General features: G+C 46.8%; 1 protein-coding gene across 1 annotated transcript in view; it reads right to left on the reverse strand.

The window, feature by feature from the left end:
- SLC35D1 (solute carrier family 35 member D1) overlaps positions 1–21,557 on the reverse strand; it is a 65,007-nt gene that overhangs the window by 10,639 nt on the left and 32,811 nt on the right. Inside the window, exons 9-11 of the mRNA XM_020993063.2 lie at positions 12,486–12,553; positions 9,766–9,844; positions 4,542–4,624 (exon numbers count right to left, since the gene is read on the reverse strand). Coding sequence (XP_020848722.1) covers positions 4,542–4,624; positions 9,766–9,844; positions 12,486–12,553 — 230 coding nt within the window. The remainder of the gene's footprint in view (positions 1–4,541; positions 4,625–9,765; positions 9,845–12,485; positions 12,554–21,557) is intronic.

A 21,557-nucleotide genomic window follows, 5' to 3' on the forward strand; every position in this document is an offset into this window, starting at 1 on the left:
GGAAAAGACCAAATTAACTCCGAATCTAACCCGTGGGGTTTTTGAAACATCCATTCTGATGCAAGCTCCTTCAGGGGAAGGAATGTCTTTTCTTAGTTCACTAAATAGTTTTGCAGAGTATGCAGGTATTTATATACACACACACACAACCAGCCCTTGAAGTCCAGTTAAGGAGCTGGGGGCTTAGATCACAATCACCCAGCTGAGTGAGGAAGGTTCCTTTCCCCCCCCAAAATCAGAAGGAGGAGCAGGGGTGAATGGGGGGGGGGTAGTGAGGAGAGAGAAAAAGAGGAGAGAGACACCAAGCATTAGAAATTCTAGGGAATGATTCTTGTTATTGCAATTCTGGATGGGGGGTGGGGAGTGTCAGCTGTTAACTACCCTATATTTGGTCAGGCAAATCCTTTCTTTCCAAGGAAAATTCTGGTTAGGGAAATTCTCTAGAATGCTAACTCAAATGCTGGCTGGGAGATGATTTGGGGATGAGGGCGGGGAAGAAAGAAAGAAAACTCCAACGTAGTTTCCTGTTTATTCATATGGTCCAGCCCTGCTGGTCTAGTTGAATGTTCTAAAGGGCAGTGAGAGAAATGTTTTTATTTTTAGATCCCAGAAGCCTCAGGCAATGCCTGGCCATTGTCGGCATTAGGAAGAAAGGCTTGCTGGATTGAAATGAATTTAATTAGAGCAGCAATTCAATTCCCTAACTTTGGAGAAGCCTAACCAATTGAAAGTCCCCTTTCTGTTCCCTTTTGCTAAAAGTGTCGGGAGGCAGAAGGTCGACTCTGCGTTACTACCTGTGTGTGACCTTAGACAAGTCACTAGCCCCTCCAAGCCTCAGTTTCCCCTTCTGGAAGTTGGGGGAGTCTATTCCCTAGATGCCTCTGAGCTAAAATCTGTAATCTAAATTCAGCTCTAAACCTGTGATCCTCGAAGCTGGCGATTAGAAGAAACATATTACCCGGAGAAATAGAGGAAATTTTAGCCTGGACTGGCAAAGGAAACTGAAAACAAGAGGTCATCATTCCTACAGAGCAGCACGGAAGAATGACTGACACTTCTCAGTGCACCAGGCAAAGGACACACAGTAATGAGGCCTTTCCTGGACCCTCCTTGAGAGCAGGGCTAGTTAATTTTTTTTTTTGTATGGAATACAGGAGAAGCTTAATGCTTGTTGACTGATGGATTCCCCTCTCCACACCAAAATAATAATGTGTTTACTTTGTAAATATTTCCTATTTACTCATCTGGGTACGTGTTTTTTTCCTGCAGCAGAAAGGGAGCTCTTTGAAGGCAGGGATAATTTAATTTTGGTTTTTGTACCCCCAGCACCTAGCACTCTGATTGGCATAGATTTAAGATAGCTTGAATGAGGTGTCCTAATCAAAGGATGACATATTGATTGTAATCAAAGAACACAGGTCCAAATCCTAACTTACTACCTGTATGACTTTGAGAAGGTCACTTAATTTCTTTGTGCCTTGGTTTCTTCATCTATGAAGTGGGGGTGGGGGTTTGGGCCAGTAGCAACTAGGAGTTGCAGTGAATAAGTAGAGTGTTGGACATGGAGTCAGGAAGACCTGAGTTCAAATCCTGACTCACATATTCACAAGCTTGGTCCCCCTAGGCAAGTCACTTCATAACCTCTGGGTTTCAGTTCCTCATTGGTAAAATGGGAAAGTTAGACTTGAGGACCTTAAGGACCCTTCCAAATGTAAACATAAAATCCTATGACCAAATGGCCTTTGAAGGTCTTTTCCTTTCTGGATCTATCATGCTATGGTCAGGTGAGATTGGCAGGATGACGACGTGAAGGGAATATGGTGAGAGCATCCTTGCTCATCATCCTGGCTGGCCCAGAGGGAATAAAGGATCACAGCTGGAAAGGATCTCAGAAACCAACCCCCTGCTTTTACAGATGACAAACTGAGGCCCACCGAAACCAAGTAAACTGGTCCAAATCTGTCCAGGCAGTAAACTCTCAAGGCAGGATTTGAACTCAGCTCCTCTGACTCCAGAGCCCAAGATCTCGCCTCTGTACTCTCTCCTCCAACTATAAGGGTTCTCTCTTATGGAGTCAAAGGAGCTGAACTGACTAGAGATTGACCTATGACACCTAGGCTTCACCTTCTCTGAACCTCAATTTCCTTATCAGCAAAATGGGCATCATAGTGCCTCCAATATCTGCCTCACAGGGTTATTATATAGCTCAAGAGATCATGTATATAAAAACCCATGGCAAACTTTACAGCATTAAAGCATTATGTAAATGTGAGTTATCAGCAACACCAGCAGCATCCTCATCATTACATGCTCAGGGTCACACAGCCTAAGTATAAATTAGAAGTATATACCAAGCAATTTAGGAGAAGGGCAGTAACGACTCAGGCAATCAATCAGGAAAGGCTTCAGGGAAGCTGGAGCTGCTCAGCTGATCCCAGCAGAGGCAATCAGGGTTAAGTGACTTGCCTAGGGACACCAGGGCTGGGGGGGGGGGGCATTCTAGACCAGGGATCAGCCTAGGCAAAGTCAGGGAGATAGGAGAAGGGATGTCCTGCCGGGAAGCAATACTGCGACTGGCTGGCCGGTATTCAGAAGAGGTAGGAGCGAATAAGGAGAAATCAATCTGGAAAAAGAGGCTGCATCCAGATGGGGGGTGGGGGGGTGGCTTCAAATTCCTAAGAGGGGTCTGCATTTTATCTTAGAGGCAATGGGGATGAACAATAAGAAAATTATTAGCAGCTGATGGGAGGATGGAGTGCAGCGGGAAGAGACCTGATGCAGGGAGGCCAGTGAGCTGGTGAGAAGGCTAGTGCAGCGTCCTGGTTACAGGTGATGAGGGAGGCACTGACCTGGGGTGGCAGCTGTGAGACTGGAGAGAAGGGGGAGGTACAGCAGAGGGGTGTGGGTGAGGGAAGAGCTGAGGATGAGCCTGAGGCTGTGAACCCGGCTCCAGGGAAGATGATGATGGCTGGACAGAAAGAAGGAAGAGATGAAGAAGGAAGGGCTGGGGGAGGGGAGGGAGCAGGGAAGATACTAACAAATGATTTCTTTAGGTGTTCTAGGCAACTACCATCTTCAGCATGTTTTTCTTTCTTCCTTTTTTTAATAGAGTGGGAGAGAGAACAAATCAACTTTTGCTCATTGAAAAATAAAACTAAGTTAAAAAATAAGTAATAACTAAAAAATAAAAACATGTATTTGTTACATCCCCTGTTAGAAGTGAAGTTCCTTGAGGGCAGGAATTGTTTGACTTTCATCTTTATATTCCCAGAGGCCTACAGAGTATGCATTAAGGCACTTAATGTTGACTGACTGACTGACTGACTAAATAGATCCCTACCATTTACAAATCAAGACTTTTTGCCTCTTTTTTCTACCCCCAGCATTTAGCACAGTGCTTACACAGCAAGGGCTTAGTAAATATTTGCTACAGCTAGGTGGTGCCATGGAGTCAGGCGGACCTGAGTTCAAATTTGACCTCATCAACTTAGTAGCTGGGTGACCTAGCAAGTCACTTGACCCTGATTACCTCTAAGCAAATGAATGAATGAATGAATGGTTTGCTAATTGATTGGCTAACAGAATACATAATGTTCTTGAAAGAAGGAACCTTAGCAGTTATCTGGTCCTAGGATCACAAAGATCTAGAGCAGAAAGGAAGCTTAGGGGAAAGAGAATGAGCATTTATATAGCAGCTACTGCGTACCAGGCACTGTGCAGAGTGCTTTATTTATTTATTTTTTTGCAAACATTGTCTTACTTGATCTTAGAGGGCATCAAGTCTACCACCCTCCCTTTTTTAACAGATGAAGAAACTGAGGCCAAAGAGGTAAAGTCACTTGCTCCTCCCCTCCCCCCCCGCAGCATCTGAATCCAAATCTTCAGAGTCCAAATCTGTTCTTACTGCCACTGATATTTTCTCTAAAAGACACTATATTTGTACTCTATAAATATTTCAATTATTTTATATTTATTTTATACATATTTTTATATTTCTAGTGGCCTTAGAGTCCTAAGTCCACTTTACACAGGAAGACAAAGGCGGGGGGGGGGGGGGGGGGGGGGCGGCAAGTGATACAATCAATGTTCTAAGGCTCACAAACGGAGGACTAGGCCCCAGGCTGTCTGACCCATGATCAAACTGTCTCTGCTTCCTCTGGCAGAAAAACTAAGGACACATGGGGCAGAGCTCTGGTCTAGACTCCGAGGATCTGGGTTCAGATAAATGCCATCTCTGCCACTTGCCACCTGTGTGACCCGGGGCAAATTGCTTTACCCCTCTGAACCTCGGTTTCCTCATCTGTAAAATGAGGAGGTGGGACTAAGATGGCCTCTGCAGTCCCTCCTGTCTAGGATCCCAAGATCTTCCCACACACAGCTAGTAAGCCTCCCGGCAGGATGGGAACCTAGGTCTTTTTGACCCAACAGTCATTGCCTCATTCCCAACTGATTCTTCTCACATGCATCCACTCCCCCACTCCCCCCTCCTCCCCCAGGCTTCACTTGTCCAGATGGTGACTTAGAAACAATTATTTGCTTACCTGATATTTAACCCAATGAAATTTGTCCATGTGAAAATATAGTCTCCACCAAAGACCATTCCAATATAAGTTATTAAAATATTCTGAAAAGAAAGAATCAAGATTTTACTTAGTTTTCAGATCTCATTCCATCATCTTGTCATATACCTGAGTTTAAAACACACATATACACCCATACACACAAACATACACAAGCATACACACACCCATACACACATACACACACACATACGCCCACACACACATACACACACACACAAACCCATACGCACACACACACTCACACACACACATACACACATACACCTGGGGAGGGTGAGAGCCAAATCGTAGAAGGAGGAAGGCTGGGTTCACCTGTCCCCCTGCCATCTCCCCTGAAGGTAAACATTTCCACCATGGCTTCTGCACATACCAAACTGTGCCTTGCCCTGGGCCTGGGTGACATTACCCATCACACGGAGCAAACACAGATGCCTCCAGGCAAGGACTCCTGGCAGATTTATCAGCCACAAGGACTAAGGGAACTGGGAGTTTTCCAAGGAAAAGCCAAAGTCTGAATTGACAGAACTGGGAGGACTACTTTCCTTTCTGAATATCTAAGCACATTTTCCCCAATTTTTCTACATCAGCTTGAGACATTTTGGTCCCGAGACATACTTTGGGAGGTGCCACTGGATGAAAAGTTTCTCTGCCTGAGAACAGCCAAGCAGGTCCAGACAACTCTGCTGGGTGACTGAATAATCTTATTTTTAAAAAAAGTTTTCCTGTCTTCTGAATGAAACTGTCTTAATCTCTAGGCCCCCAAAGGGGGGAGAGTGTTCCCTTTTTTGTTTTTTAAATATGTGTTTCCCCACCTGTCTTACTCCAGTCACTTTGGCCCCTCTCCTGTTCTTGCCTCTGGAAATAATAAATGCTGGGGGGGGGGGGGTTTAGATATTGATGGAAGAAGACAAAGCATCATCTTTGAAACATTTAAAAACTGCCCCGAAGAAGGAAGCTCAAAAAGGGACACAGGCAGCCAGGCACAGCTGGTACTGCCAGGTTAAATGCAACAGGGGTCACAGAATGGTACCTGAGATATCACTGACACAGAGGACCCCACGCGAGGAAAAGCCTTCTACCACTGGAGTCTGGCACCTTCTCTACAACTTACAAATATTGCCTGGGACGCTGAGAGGTTCAGTTACTTGCTCATGGTCGCAGATACGTTGACTATATATCCAATCAGACAGCTAAGTGGCACAGTGGAGAAAGCACCAGCCTTGGAGTCTCAAATCTAACCTCAGACACTTACTAGCAAGTCCCTTCACCCTGTCTGCCTCAGTTTCCTCATCGGTAAAATGAGCTAGAGAAGGAAATGGCAAACCACTCTAGGATCTTTGTCAAGAAAACCCCAAAAGGGGTCACAGAGAGTCAGATATGACTGAACAACAGCAGAACCAGATGTATGTAACAGATTCATGCTTCCCTAGGCAATCATCTTTTATCTGCCCTTTGTTAATGGTTGCCAAGATCATGATTTTAAAAAGGAAAAAAAAGATAAGGAATATTAAATCACTTTGTAAACTAGAAAATTCCTGTGTATGTGCAAGTGGTTAATACTGTTTTGATCACTATTATTAAGAAAAATGAAGTTAATAGACAAGATGTAAAAGTAAGAATAATGGGGATGAATCACTGGAAAGAAAGTGATGTAGTAGAAGGTGGGAAAGAAAGAAAGAAAGAAAGAAAGAAGAAAAAGAAAGAAAGAAAGAAAGAAAGAAAGAAAGAAAGAAAGAAAGAAAGAAAGAAAGAAAGAAAGAAAGAAAGAGAGAGAGAGAGAGAGAGAGAGAGAGAGAGAGAGAGAGAGAAAGAAAGAAAGAAAGAAAGAAAGAAAGAAAGAAAGAAAGAAAGAAAGAAAGAAAGAAAGAAAGAAAGAAAGAAAGAAAGAAGAGAAAGAAAGAGAGAGAGAAGAAAGAGAGAGAGAAAGAAAGAGAGAGAGAAAGAAAGAGAGAGAGAAAGAAAGAGAGAGAGAAAGAGAGAGAGAAAGAGAGAAAGAAAGAGAGAAAGAAAGAAAGAGAGAAAGAAAGAAAGAGAGAAAGAAAGAAAGAAAGAGAGAAAGAAAGAAAGAGAGAGAGAAAGAAAGAGAGAGAGAAAGAAAGAGAGAGAGAAAGAGAGAGAGAAAGAGAGAGAGAAAAGAGAAAGAAAGAAAGAAAGAAAGAAAGAAAGAAAGAAGAGAAAGAAAGAGAGAGAAAGAAAGAGAGAAAGAGAGAAAGAAAGAAAGAGAGAAAGAAAGAAAGAAAGAAAGAAAGAAAGAAAGAAAGAAAGAAAGAAAGAAGAGAAAGAAAGAGAGAGAGAAAGAAAGAGAGAAAGAAAGAGAGAGAGAAAGAGAGAGAGAGAGAAAGAAAGAGAGAGAAAGAAAGAAAGAAAGAGAGAAAGAAAGAAAGAAAGAAAGAAAGAAAGAAAGAAAGAAAGAAAGAAAGAAAGAGAAAGAGAAAGAGAGAGAGAGAGGAAGGAAGGAAGGAAGGAAGGAAGGAAGGAAGGAAGGAAGGAAGGAAGGAAGGAAGGAAGGAAGGAAGAGGAAGGAGGAATGAATGGAGGAAGAAAAGCTAAAAAGAGAAGCATTAAGTGTCTCCATATTCTAACCAGAATCTCAAAGAATGGATGAGGGATAAAATATTCAGAGGCACTTTTTGTGGTATTAAAAAAAATGGAAACAAAGCAAGTCCCTGTCAAGTGGGGAAAGACTGGGAAAATAGTGATGAATAATACAAGGTCACTGAACTATGAGGAACTGAGAGAAGCACAAGAAAACTTACATGAACTGATGCAGAGTAGACTAAGCAAAACCCGATAAATGATATGTAATCATGACAACGTAACTGAAAACAATACCAAAAAGCAGCTGATCTCAGATTCAGTGCAGCAGCCAGGTGGCACCGCAGTGGGTAGAGGGTTGAATTTGAAGTCACAAAGACCTGAGTTCAAATCCTGATCCAGGTACTTACTAGCTGCATGACCCTGGGCAAGTCTGCCTCAGTTTCCTCATTTAGAAGATGAGGTTAAATAAATCACCTCTGTCTCACCTTTGTTGGAGAATCAAATGAGATAACATACGTAAGAACACTTTGCTCACCTTAAAGCTTACATAAATGCTAGCTATTAATTAAAAGTAAAGCCCCATCTTGATCCAAGATAATAAAACAACGTATTTACTTTTTCTCTATTGAACACTTAGGGACTACAGGTACAGAATGTCAAATACTTGGTCAGAATATGTTGGCTGATTTGCTTAGCTGTTTCATTTCTATTACAGGAGAGAAGGCTTCAGTGGGGCAGTTGGGGGAGAGCTGGTGTATTAGGAAATTACTGTGATGTCACAACAAAAAGCATCGATCTTTTTTTTCAAGTTTTTAAAGGCTGGGTGCAGAGGACATGTTGGGTCACGTAGAGAGAGTTGGCCATCCAGTTCTACCATCTCATTTTACAGATGAGGACACTGAGGCCCAAAAGAGGTCCCGTGAATTATCTAAGGTCACAAAGATAACCCACAGCCACGCCACGATTCAAACTGAGGTCCCCAACTCCAAATCCATCCTCTTTCCACTGTACCACAAATTGGAAGAAGCTGGAAATTCTTGTAATGGTACAAGGAAGTGCTCTGATGGAAGATGCTCCCCAAAGATGTAATGTTGGCACTTGTGCTGCTTGGCTGGATCACCCTCTGAACCCGCAGAGAGAGAAGGCTTGAGCTGATGGGACGACAGCCCCTTCTCCTTCCCCAGCCCTGTGCTCCTTCTCTTCTGCAGAGACAAGGCATCCCGCTCTGTAACCCTCTTGTTCTTACAGCAGCCTCATCACAAAACCAAAACAGAGCCGGGAGAGCTCGCTTGGGACTTAACGCAATGGCAACTGTGTCTCTAGCCTACAGACATTTGGTTTCCAGCTTTCCTGGGCAGTTCATACAATTGCCTTGTTACAAGCTTAATTTAGAGCTCCGTTCACACCAACAGTCCATCTCCATGGTTTCCATTCACAGCCCTTCTGGAGCTCCAATCCTAGGCCAGTCCCCAAATGAGTTTGGGTAGGCAACCAAGATGCCATGGGAAAGCTCCCCAGGACACAGCCCCTGGTCCAGGGCCTCCCTTCCCCCACTGTCATCAGACGGGATGGCAGGAGGGACGCTGCAAGATTGCTTGGGCATCAGAATCTACTGCCTGCCTTCCATTTGGTCACGTACCTTTATGTCTGTTATGTGACCTTAAAATAATAATAGCTAGCACTTATACAGCAATTAGAAGTTTAAAAAATCCTTTACCTATATTATCTCAATAGATCCCCTCAACAACCCTGGTGAAGAATGCTGTTATTAACCCTATCTTACAAATGAGGAAACCAAGGCAGCCAGAGGTTAAGTGACTTGCCCAAGGTCACACAGCTGGAAAATGTCTGAGGCAGGATTTGAACTCAGGTCTAGAACCTGTTGCCCTGATACAAACCCATGAGGACTCCTGGCCCCTGTCAACTGCCTCGCCACAGCATCCTCAGGACCACCAGACCTTTCCATCTACCCTGCAGCTGGACCCTCCCATGGAACTATATGCCCTCCATAAGCTCCCTGAGAGCAAGGACTCTCTTGTTATTCATATTCCTAGACCGTAGCACATAGCAAATACTTAGCAAGTGGGTTCGTATTACAGTTTACTGCTTATCTCTCTTTGGACACAGAGGAGCAGCCTGGGGTGAGGCAAGGAAATGGGAGATCATGTCTAGTAGTCATTCTTGAGGTTGTCTGAAAAAGTAACACAGTAGCGTGTCTCCTGCTCTTGGCACAGAGGCTGTGGACTACAGGTGCAGAATAAGGCATACATGTGCAGACATGGTCAACATGTTGATTGACTATTACTTATCTTACAAGGAAGAGTTCTATGGGGCAGGAGACAGATGGACGTCATTGGGAGTGACGGTGATGAATGAATGAATGAAAGAACACAAAAGGGCCAAGCTGTGGTCAAGGTTCAAATACAAAAGCAAAGAATGGATATTTTTTTTTTAAAAAAAGAGGATCAATTAACAAACAGCAATAAAACATATTTTGGAAAAAAAGAATTTAAGCAGCAGTTATTTGCAAAACTGTCAGCAGGTTTTGTGCTGAGGCTTAGGGAGTTAGCCAGGCTGGCATTTTAGAGCAAAAACAGCTTTCAGTGTATCTGCCCCCTACAGGGACAGAGCCTTTCCTACTCACCTTAATACAGCCAACTATGGTGGTCGTCAGAGCGGAGTTATACTGCGTACAGAGCACAGTGGCGTACATCAAGATGAATCTGAAGGAGGAGAGAAAGAAGGCGTCCAGCCGAAACCCACCTCCCTCTCATCCCTGCCCCTCCCACCAGCATCTGACAGCATCTCCTGCCGACGCCACTTGAGTGATGCTGCTTCCCTGGGTCCTTCACTAAGAGATTACCACCCGAGAGGCAGTGTAGAAGGAGGGAAGGAAGACGGGACTTGGAGTCAGGCACCCTGGGTTCGAATCCATCTCAGACACTAGAATGGAGAGGAGAGAGGAAGTGGGCCGCCTGCGTGTGGGAAATACATGGTGCTTTTAAAGAAACCATGGCCCCTCTGCCCCAAGCGGCGCCTCGGAACCAAGGCCGTCTTGAGGATCCTGATAGCCTTCTGGTGGTGCTCTCCAAAGAACGAAAGTTGCCTGTCACCGAAAAGTCAATGCCGAGGCACAAGGTGGGTGGTTACACAGGTTTTATACGTTGTATTCCCCGATCGAATGGCAACTCCCAGAGGGCAGGGACCATGTTATTTTTATCTTGGATGGGGTCTAAAGCCCCCATTCCACATGCGTGGGATGGGTGGCCTGAGAAAACCCAGTCCTGCACATACCACTGGAGCCAGAAGGGACCTCAAAGCATCTTGACCAGAGGTGGGGCGCCTGTGGCTTCGAGGCCACATGTGGCCTCCTAGGTCCTCGGGTGCGGCCTTTTGACTGAATTCAAGTTCTACACAACGAATCCTTTTATTGAGGGGGTTTGTTCTGTTAGTTTGGATTCAGTCGAAGGGCTTGAGGACCTAGAAGGCCACACATAGCTTTGAGGCCACAGGTTCCCCACCCTGATCTAGATCCACCCGCTCATTTTACAAGTGAGAAAACTGAGGCCCAGAGGAGGGAAGGTAGGTGGTGCAGCCCATAACACACCCAGCTCAGAATCAGGAAGACTGGTCTTCGTGAGTTCAAATCCCACCTCAGACACGTACTAGCTGGGTGACCCCAGGCAAACCATTTCACCCTGTTGGCCTCAGTTTCCTCATCTGTAAAATGAGCTGGAGAAGGCAATGGCAAACTGCTCCAGCATCTCTGCCAAGAAAACCCCAAATGGGGTCACCATCAGATACAGCTGAAAATGACTGAGCAGCATTCCACAGCATGTCCAGAGAATGTCCAGAGAAGTCGGGGCAGACTGCATCACCCTTGCTGGAGCAACGGATGGAGTGGCCTTTAGAGAGCCCAATCTGGGCTTCATGTAAGCCGCTGGAACCATTAGCAAAGCTAAACCGCGTTCAAGGGCTGCCCGCAAGAGGCTGTGGGTTGTCCTGCACAAAGGCTGGATGACGGACTCCCCGCCATGGGCAATGCTGGAGGAAGGATCCTTGTCGGGGCATGGAGGAGTCCGCCCTGGTCTGAAGTTCCACATGCGTGGGATGGGTGGCCTGAGAAAACCCAGTCCTGCACATACCACCAGCAGCAATAACAGCATTCAGACATCCGGGTCAGGAGATGAAATGCAGAATGTAAAGCACTTTCCAAATCTGAATGCCAGCTAGGGACTTTTTGTTCAGTCATTTTTCAGTCATGTCTGAATCTTCATGACTCCATTTTCTTGGCAGAGATACTAGAATGGTTGGCCATTTCCTTCTCCAGCTCATTTTACAAATGAGGAAACTGAGGCAAACAGGGGGAAGTGACTTGCCTAGAGTCACCCAGCTAGGAAGCGTCTGAGGCCACATTTGGCCTCAGCTCATCCTGACTCCAAGTCTGGCTTTCTGTCCACTGCACCACCTGACTGTGTTCTCCCTCAGGAATATCAAATATATTAAAAGTTGTAAGTCTGTAGATCATAGCTCTGGAAGAGATTGTAGGATCATGGATTTATAGCTAAAAGGGTCCTCTGAGTTAACCTGGCCCACCCCTCTCATTATAAAGGTGAAGAAATGAAGCCCAAGGTGACACCGATAGTAAATCACCCAGGTAACATTTGAACCCAAGTCGTCTGTCTGCAGACCCAGCTGTATTTCCCCCTCACCACACTGTCAGTGGCTCAGAGGAAGCATGAAGCTTGGGGCCTGAATCTAGTGTCATCCGTCCCAAGGATCACAGAGAGAAGACACAGAAAGGACCTTCGAGGCCCTCCAGCCCAACCTCCTCATTCTGCGGCTGAGACTCAGACAGCTTGTGACTTTGACAATATGTCCAAGGTAGGATTCGAACCCAGGTTCTCTCGCTCTAGGGTCAATGCTGTCCCACTGTATAATGCTGGCCTCTCTCTGCCAGCCATGACCCATTCTTTGTTCTGTTAGTACTTGCTAAGGAGCTCAATTAAGTCTCCTCCTTAACAGCTCTAAGATATGTGAAGGAAGGAGGGGGAGGCAAGACCCCGAGAAGCTGCCACGTCCAGGAAGCCACACCATACGGTGCAAAGACCCTTGAGTTGGGAGCCATCGACCTGGGTGTGAATCGTGGTTCTGTGGGGCGATGGGCGGGTCACTTTCTCTCTTCTGGGCCTCAGTTTCCTCATCTATTAAGTGATGAGATGGGGCCAGGAGGTCTCAAAGGCCACTTTCAGCTCTAAAATCCATGATACAATCAAGATGGGGTGCGATAAAGATCATCATTCCTCCAAGAAAGCAGGCTCCGAGTCCTGCAGCAGCAGCAGAAAGTGCAAAACAAACACGTACCCCATCACACAGGACAGTGTGAATTGCAGAAGGAACAAGGTGTCAGTCCAGCCGTCATAGTCTATTGCCTGCAAAACACAATCAAACGAACCCTTGGTTTTCGAGCCGAGCCCTCTTCCCAGTGCCCGTCAGCCGCCGGCCCCCCGAGCGCCCCAGGGACGTTCCAAGGACAGCAGAACCAGGCAGCGGCCAGTGGGAACTCCAAACCCCCCCCCATCTTCTCCATATGGCGAGGCAGAGGGCTTTGGATTCACCCCCTCTCCTCCCCACAGGGAAACACGTTGAGACCAGTCTGAAGGCGTCAGTCCTACAGGGCTGACTCAAAAGTGTGTCTGGCTAACCTCACTAATAACTCCTCTCCAGATGGCACCCAATGTGCAAGAAGGAAATATTTTCAGAAACAGGAAAAAATGATGTTTTCCTTCCATACACACTGGAGTGTAGGAATTTCAGGGCGAAAGAGATCTAGGTATCCAATTCAGCCCAGCATCTGTTCTCACCTACAAGGATGCCGTTTTAAGAAGCAAAATTCTTGAAATAAGTCCTTAAAAAAGGGTCTCCCCACTAGGGAGAAGACTGAAGAGGCTCCATTGTAAAGGGTCACCTAACCAGAGGACAAATACATGAAAGCAAGTCCCCTCCCTTCCTGGGCTCTTGGTTTCTTCATCCATAAGATCACAGTGTTGGACTTAAAGACCTCCGAGGTCCCCAACAGCAAGGATGGATTCTCCACCTTTCTGTGAGTAGCAGATCCCTTTGGCAATCTGCGAGAGCATACGCGTCCCTTCTCAGAATCATGTTTTCAAATGCACAAAGTAAAACACACAGGTGAAGAAACTGAGGCAGACAGAGGTTAAGTGACTTGCCCAGGGTCACACAGCTAGTAAGTATGTGTGGCACGATTCAAACTCTGGCCTTCTTGGTTTCAAGTTCAGAGCTCCAACCTCCAAACCAACTGACTGACTGTTTGTACTGGCTGTCCCCACTGCCTGGAATGGTGTCCCCGTCCTTCCACCCCTAAGCGTCTCTGGCTTCCTTCAAGATTCAGCTCCAACTCAGCCTTCTGCAGGATGCCCTTCCTATGCCTCTACAGCCCAGCCCCCCAGCTATTAGCGCCTTTCTCTCTGTTTGCACTTCACCTCTTCTGCACATATTTATTTGCGGACACATTGTCTCCCCAGTAGACTGTGAGCTCCCTGAGGAGTATAGCCGACACTTAGCACAATGCCTGACATATTACTATATGGAACTTAGTAAGTGTTTGTTGACTGACTGAAGGTTAAGCCACCAGACGGTAAGCTGTGACGGGCTTCCAAGCTAGAAAGGCTTCAGGACACGCCTGATGATGCGCCATGTTCTTGTTTTCCAAGGACCAGCCTCGAGAAGAAGGCAGACGGTGAGCACCAGGAGGTGCAGCTACCAGGGCTGGGATTCTGTTAGCCACAGTCAGTCCTGCAGGCCATCTGTCTACTGTGGGGCAGGGCCAGATTTCCATTTGTGTCCATGGAGAGAAGACCTACTCTGCTGAAATCATGGCACATGGAAAATGAAATGAGGCTGGAGGAAAATCAAGACATGGGCACTTTGGAGATGAGCATCAAAGCCTGGCAGGGAAAATGGCGTCCACCAACAGTGGACGTGGCAGGACAAATGGGGGCTATGACTATAAGAGAATACTGGGGCACTCTGTGAAATGGTCAATGTGAGGACAGCAGAGTCAGGATTAGGAAGGAACTTAGAAGTCAACCAGGGCAGCTAGGTGGCACAGTGGATAGAGCTCCAGCCCTGGAGTCAGGAGGACCAGCGTTCAAATTTGACACTTCATAGCTGTGTGACCCTGGGCAAGTCACATAAACCCGATGGTCTCACCAAAAAGGAAAAGAAAAAGAAGTCAACCAACCCAACAGATGAGGAAACTGAGGCCCAGAAAAGTCAAAGGTCTAGTGGAGAGAAGTCTTCCTTACAAGACTGTCTTGTAAGGTCTGATACAGAGTGAGGCAAGCAGAGCTAGGAGAATAATCCATACAAATAACCACAATAATGTGCAAATAAGCAACACAGGAAGACATAAAAGGAGGCATGATGCAAAGGACAGAGTCAGGACTTGGAGTCAGGAAGACCCAGGTTCAAATCCCACCCTAGATACTTACAAGCTGTGTCACTCTGGGCAAGTCATTTAACTGTTGTCTGCCTCAGTTTCCCCATCTGTTAAACGGGGATAATAATGGCACATCCTACCTTTTAATAATATAGTAAGAATAATAACAATGACTCGTACCTCAAGGAGTTGCTGGGAAGATTCAATGAGATAATATATGGAAAGTGTCATATCAAGGTGAGCTCTTATGATCAGAAGCCAGTTCAATGTAATAACTAACTTTGGGACCAGGAGTATACTGGCACATAGGAAGTGTTTAATAAATGTTGACTGACTGACTTAACTTTAAGGTTTTCAAAACGCTTTCCGTGTTATTTCATTTCAAGTAACTTAAGCTCTCCCAGACTCAGCCTCCTCAGTGGTGATAATAGCACCTATTTGTAAGGGTTACTGAAAGGATAAAATAACAGAGAGAGAGAGAGAGAGAGAGAGAGAGAGAGAGAGAGAGAGAGAGAGAGAGAGAGAGAGAGAGAGAGAGAGAGAGAGAGAGAGAGTGAGAGACAGATAGGGACCGAGAGGGAGGGAAACAGAGGAAGGCAGGGAAGGGAGAGGAAGAGGGAGAGGGAGAGAGAGAGAGAGAGAGAGAGACAGAGAGAGAGAGAGACAGAGAGGTAGAGAGACAGAGAGAGAGACAGAGAGGTAGAGAGACACAGAGAGAGAGAGACAGAGAGACAGACAGAGAGACAGAGAGAGACGGAGACAGAGAGACAGAGACAGAGAGAAGAGAGGAGAGAGGAGAGAGAGGGAGAGAGAGAGAGAGAGAGAGAGAGAGAGAGAGAGAGAGAGAGAGAGAGAGAGAGAGAGAGAGAGAGAGAGAGGAGGGAGGAGGGAGAGGGAGAGAGAGAGAGAGAGAGAGAGAGAGAGAGAGAGAGAGAGAGAGAGAGAGAGAGAGAGAGAGAGAGAGAGAGAGAGAGCACCCTGCCTACTTTTTGGTGTTTAATCAGGCATTTGTGTTTCATCCTTGGTGACTCAATTTGAGGTTTTCTTCCTGCTCTGACCCAGGAGTTTGGCCAAAACACCCCCTGATGGGGTCCTGGGTGCTCGTACTCAGAGCCCACTTCCAAGATCACATGTCTCCCTGGCCTCAGAAGCACTATCCCTGACAGTTTCCCTCCAGCCCAAGGACCCTGTCTCTGGCAGTGACTCACCAGTGGGCCCAGGGAGGCAAACTCTCTCTCCCTGTTGCAAGAACAAGCTGACCTCTTGCCCTTGTATGACCAGGACTATCTTGTAGCAGCAGAACTATCTGATGCCCACAGCTACGTATACAATCCAGAGGTCAAGCTGCTGACGTCTGGTTTCAGACATAACAGACCAAAAACACGCCCTTAGGCAACCCCCCTCCTGAGGTTTCCAGTAGTGAATGACGTAGTTGTGTTATCGCCTAATTAGCACACTTGGCACATAATTCACTACTTTTCCTATATAAGCTTTAGCCTCATTCCTGTGAGGTTGCAAGTTCCCTAAGGAGCTCTGTCCACCATGGCAGAATTCCTTAAGGACCTCTGCCTGCTGCAGAGCATAACAATAAATCTTTGCCACCTTGACTCAAAGAATGCTTGAGTCTATGAATTCATTCTAGACCACCCTGTCTTATATCCGGTCCTTGAGGGGTCTCAATCTCTCAGACCACAGCACCTCCCACAAGCCTGGCTCTCTGAGGCCCTGGAGGAGCCCTTGCCAAAATACTTGGCCTTGGGGCACCATGGGGCAGAACATCAAATAAGGACCACTGAGAATGGCAGCAGAAACGAGGCTGGCTCTGCATCGGGGAGGGTCTGGGTTCAGATCCCACCTGCTAGTGTTCCCTAACGGGGGGGAGTGTGTGGAGAAAGACTTCCCCTCTCTAGGCCTCAGTTCTTCTATCTGCAAATGGGTTAGCTGCTTCCTGAAGTCCCTTCTGGCCCATGCTATGGTCACAGCGCTTGAAAGTCCACAATATATGAGCCCAGCCACCACGTAAGGTGAGTAGTGCAGATGTTCTCATCTCCATTTTACAGATAAGAGAACTGAGGCTCATAAGATCACAGACTGGAAGGGATCAAAGAGGCTGCTGAGTCTGATGCTCTCATTTTACAGGAGGGGAAACTGAGGTCCTGGATGGTTACAGTCAATCAATAAGCATATATTAAGCACCTACCATGTGCCAGGCACAGTGCTAACCACTGGGGATACAAAGAGAGACAAAAAACAGTTCCTGCCCTCAAGGAGCTCCCAGTCTAATGGGGGAGACAAACAAATAAACAGAAACAAGCTCTACATGTGGTAAATAGGAAACAAACAACAGAAGGAAGGCAAGGGGATTAAGAGGGCTTGGGGAAGCTTTGGTGGAAGATGGGAGGCCAGGACTTCAATGGTTAAGAGGAGGAGGGAAGAGTGTTCCAGGAAAGTGAGAGGGGTGGGGCAGCCAGAGAAAGTGCCCAGAGCCAAGAGAGGCAGGGTCTTGTTGCTAGAACAGCCAGGAGGTCCTGTCCCAAGAGGATGGTGTAAGAAGACAGGAAAGATAGGAGGGGACAGGTTAGGAAGGGCTTGGAATGCCAGACAGAGCTTTTAGAATTTGATCCCTGAAGCAATAAGGAATTTATTGGGGCGGGGAGGGGGTCAGACCTGATCTTGCTAAAATCATGTTAGTGGCTAGGTGGAGGATAAACTGGAGCGGGAGGGCTTGAGGCAGGTAAACCCCGCCCCAGCAGCTAGTGGGTAATGTGGGTGTGAGGTGATGAGGGTCTGCACCATGAAGGGGGCAGCAGCAGAGGAGAGAAGGGAGCATATTGGAGAGATGCTGCAGAGACGGACAGGCCTTGGCAGGAGCTTCGATACTGGTGGGCAGGGGTGGGGTAAAGATACTGAGGTTCTCAGTATGACTCCTAGGTTGTAAGCCTGGAGGGTGCCACCCTCCAGAGTACTAAGGAAGTTAGGAGGGCAGGTTAGGGGGAAAGATAGTAAAGTGTGCTTTGAACATGTGTAGCTCAAGATGTCTACGGACTCGGAAAGGCAGTTGGAGATGTGAGACTGGAAGTCAGCTGAGAGGCTGGGGCAGAAGAGGCAGGTCTGGGAATCAACACGGAAATGGTAATTAAATCCAGGGGAGCCGATGAGATCACCACATGAAGTGGTGTGGAAGAGCAGAGGACCCAGGACAGAGCCCTGAGGGACTCCTATGGCTAGATGGCATAATCGGGGGGGGGGGGGCATCCAGCAAAGGGGACAGAGAAGGGGCGGTCAGAGAGGTAGGAGGAGAACCAGGCGAGAGGGAGCTGTCCTGAAAACCTAGAGAGAAGAGAGGGAGGATCTAGGAGGAGGGACCGATCCAGTGTCAGAGGCTGCAGAGAGGGCACGGGGAATGAGGGCAGAAAAAAGGCCATTGGATTTGGCAATGAAGAGATCTTTGGAGGGACCAGGTTTGGTGGAATGATAAGGTCAGAAGCCAGTTTGTAAGGACTGAATAAAGGAGGAAGAGGAGAGAAAATGGGGGCCCCTCCTGTAGACAGCCTGAGAAGAAATAGAATGACAGAGGACAGAAGGATCAAGGGAGGGGGTTTTCAGAATGCGGGAGCCATGGGCATGGTTGTAGGCAGTGGGGAAGGAGCCAGTAGAGAGGGAGAAGTGAAAGAACAGCATGACAGCAGGGAAAATCTGTTGGAGGAGACGGAATAGAATTGGATGGCTTGACCAGATAAAGGGCTTGGCCTCAGTAAGGAGTAAGGCCACCTTATCATGCGAGACACGTACTAAGCATAAGATGCCTCAGTTTCCTCAACTGTAATATGAAGCTAATAACAGCACCTACCTTGAAGGGCTATTGTGAGGATCAAATAGCATTTGTAAAGATCCTGGCACTAAACAAAGACTTATTCTCTTCCCTTCCTTCCCTGATCATGGATGTGATGATAGATACGAAGCAGAGTCCCCAGCGACATGCACAACGCCTTGGGCCAGGAGCAAGAGGGCTCCTGGTCTGCCACACCAATTTTGCCGGGTGAGCATGAGAAAATCACACGATCTCCCTGGGCTGCAGTTTACTCTTCTGTAAAATGGGACTCAATTATTTCTAAGGGCCAATCTGGCTAGGTTATTTTGTGATCATTAGTATAAAATGCTATACCAAGTATCTCCTTCCAGCCCATGGGCCCCTGCCATCCTGACTGGAAAGCTCCTCACCAGGCCCACTAGTTCAGAGGGGCCCCATCATCATTCAGGGTATTTATTCCCTACTCCCTGGCAGCCATCTTCTACTGTCTGGTCCTCTAGAAATGTTGTCTCCTGTTATTACCAGATTTCTTAACCTAGGGTCTGTGTACTTTAAAAAAATATATGTTTTGATAGCTATTTTTCAATATTATTGGTTTCCTTTGTAATCTTATGTATTTTATTTTATACATTTAAAAGCATGACTCAGAGAGGCAGTCTGTAGCTTCCCCAGAATGACTGCCCACACAAGGGGTCCAAGACAAAAAAAAGGCTAACAGCCCCTGCCAATTAGAATGGAGGCTTTTTGTGGGCAGGTCTGGCTCTGCCTCCAGACCTATCCTTCATGCTTAGTATGGCAGATGGTCATCAGAAAGCATAAGAAAAATAAATGCTTTTTCCTTTGTTCATTCATTATTCAAGCAGATGACTGATTTCAACTTGTGCCCCTGGAGAGAACCCTGAGAACTGTCTCTGGAGATATCCTTCTCCCAGAGCTTCCCAAGCAGCCGGGATTGGCAAGAATCCTGGCCACAGGGGCCGCAATCTGAAATCTGGGTTGAGCCAGGGCTGTGATTACAGAAAAAGCCCACAAAGGGCTTAGCTTGAGGTTTCTGCTCAGGCTGAATGTGGGCTCTGGTTCACAAAGTGTAATATAACACAGTGAACCTGTGCATACCTACCCAGCTCAAAGGAATGCGGCGTAACTAGCTGGCAAGCTGTGCCAGACTGCCTTTGCCAGAGGCCGCTAGGATCTGCTGCCTCCTGGCTTGGGGGGCTGGGTATGGGGGGGGGGGGACGGACACGGAGACTTTTTGGATGAGTTAGATGAGGCAGGAGGAAGCCTTGCTTCTGTTGAGCCCCGAGGCTGGGCTGGTCTTCTGGAGGCCTAGCACTTCTTCATCAGTGTAGGACATTTCCAGGGCACCTTTGAGCTCTCTTACGGACAGCTTTCAAACTTAGTATATATTTAAAAAGAAAACCAACATGCATGTAACAGAGATCTGCAGTTTCAGGTACCATCCTCCTTTTCTGTTCTACTATGTGGAAATGCTCATTTCATTTGGTATTTAATAAAGATTAAAGAAGGTTTTTTTAATAAATTTAAAATAAGTCTCTATGCTGACTCCTCAGGGGAAAAAAAACACCTCTAAGTACCTGGTCTTAGACTTAGGATCATAGGTTTAAAGATAGAAGGGACCCTAAAGGTCATCCAGTCCAACCTCTTCATTTTACAGATTAGGAAACTAAGGCACAGAGGACAGCATCTTTCCCAAGGACACACAAGTAGTGACAGAAAGCAGGATTTGAACCCAGGTCCTCTGCCTCCAAATTTACTAGTTCTTTCTATTGCAAATGCTGCCTTGGTGGCTTGCCCTGAATCCTGTGGCCAAGCTTCTTGCCAATTCTGGCTGCTTTGTGGAGCACAGGGTGGAGAATATCTACAGAGGGAGTGCTTCTCAGGGCTGTGTCCAGGGGCATAAGGAATCTGAGCCCAGGTCCCACTGCCCAGTTCTCTCTGGGATCCTAACCAAAACTCACCGTGTGGCCAAGCCTTTCTTCTCCCTGCAGCTTTGATGCTGAGCTGGCTTTCTGTAAATCTAAAATTGAACCGGTCCTCTTGTCTTTGAATGGGTGGAAAGAGGGAGACGGTTTGAATGATAATGATGCCGTGGGCCTCTGCAGAGTCTCACCATCAATCCACAGACAAAGGAACTGAATTCTAACCCGGTTCCTGAAGTCTAACATCTTTTGAATGCTAGAAAATTCTCTCAAGCCAAGAGTGACAGGGTTTGGTATTGAGAGGTCTTCCTAAACCTGGGCCCTTCCCACCTTTCGAGAGCCTGACCCTCGACTCCCATCTATTTACTCTGAGGTCCAACGACTCTGGCGCGCGCCCCCCCCCCCAGGTTCTCTCAGTCTCCTGCTCGCCAACACCTGTCTGGACTTCCCAGGTCCCTTCACAATTCAGTTCAACTCCCGCCACCTTGAGGAGACGACCTCTCCCAGACTCCCCAGGTGCTAATGCCTCCCCCTTGAGATGACAGTCCCTCTCCTGTGTATATACCTTGTTGTTCTATTAGGAATGTGAACTCTGTGAGGGCAGAGACTGGTCTTGCCTTTTTCTGTATCTCCAGTGCTTAGCACAGCACCTGACACGCAGCTTGTCCCCTCCTACTCCCCCAATGTATTTATTTTCTATGTAAATAGTATTTCATTTTTGCTAATTACATGCAAAGCTAGTTTTCAATATTCATTTTTTTTGTTGTTGGGGAGGCTATCAGGGTTAAGTGACTTGCCCGGGGTCACACAGCCAGTGAGTTTCATGTGTCTAAGGCCGGATTTGAACTCAGGTCCTCCTGACTCCAGGACCAGTGCTGTCCCTCAATATTCATTTTTAATAAGATTTTGAGTTCCAAATTTTTCTCCATCCCTCCCTCTCCTCCTCCCTCCCCGAGACAGCAAGCAACCTGATGTAGGTTATACATGTATAATCATGTTAAACATATTTCCACATTACTGATACATAGCGTGTTTACCAGCTGACCGATGTGGTAATGACTGAGTAAGGGCAACAGCACAGAGACAGTTTAACATAAATTTGGGAGCCAAGACCCTGGATTCAAGCCACTAGGACAAGGGGTGTGCACAATACCTAGGACTTTCCCTGATCAGATCACATCTAGTCCCTCGTCCCCTCCCCCAACAGCATCCCTAGTAAGTGA

The sequence above is a fragment of the Phascolarctos cinereus genome, unplaced genomic scaffold (genome assembly GCF_003287225.1).
Source record: "Phascolarctos cinereus isolate Bilbo 61053 unplaced genomic scaffold, phaCin_HiC Scaffold_5;HRSCAF=322, whole genome shotgun sequence".
NCBI lineage: Eukaryota > Metazoa > Chordata > Mammalia > Diprotodontia > Phascolarctidae > Phascolarctos > Phascolarctos cinereus.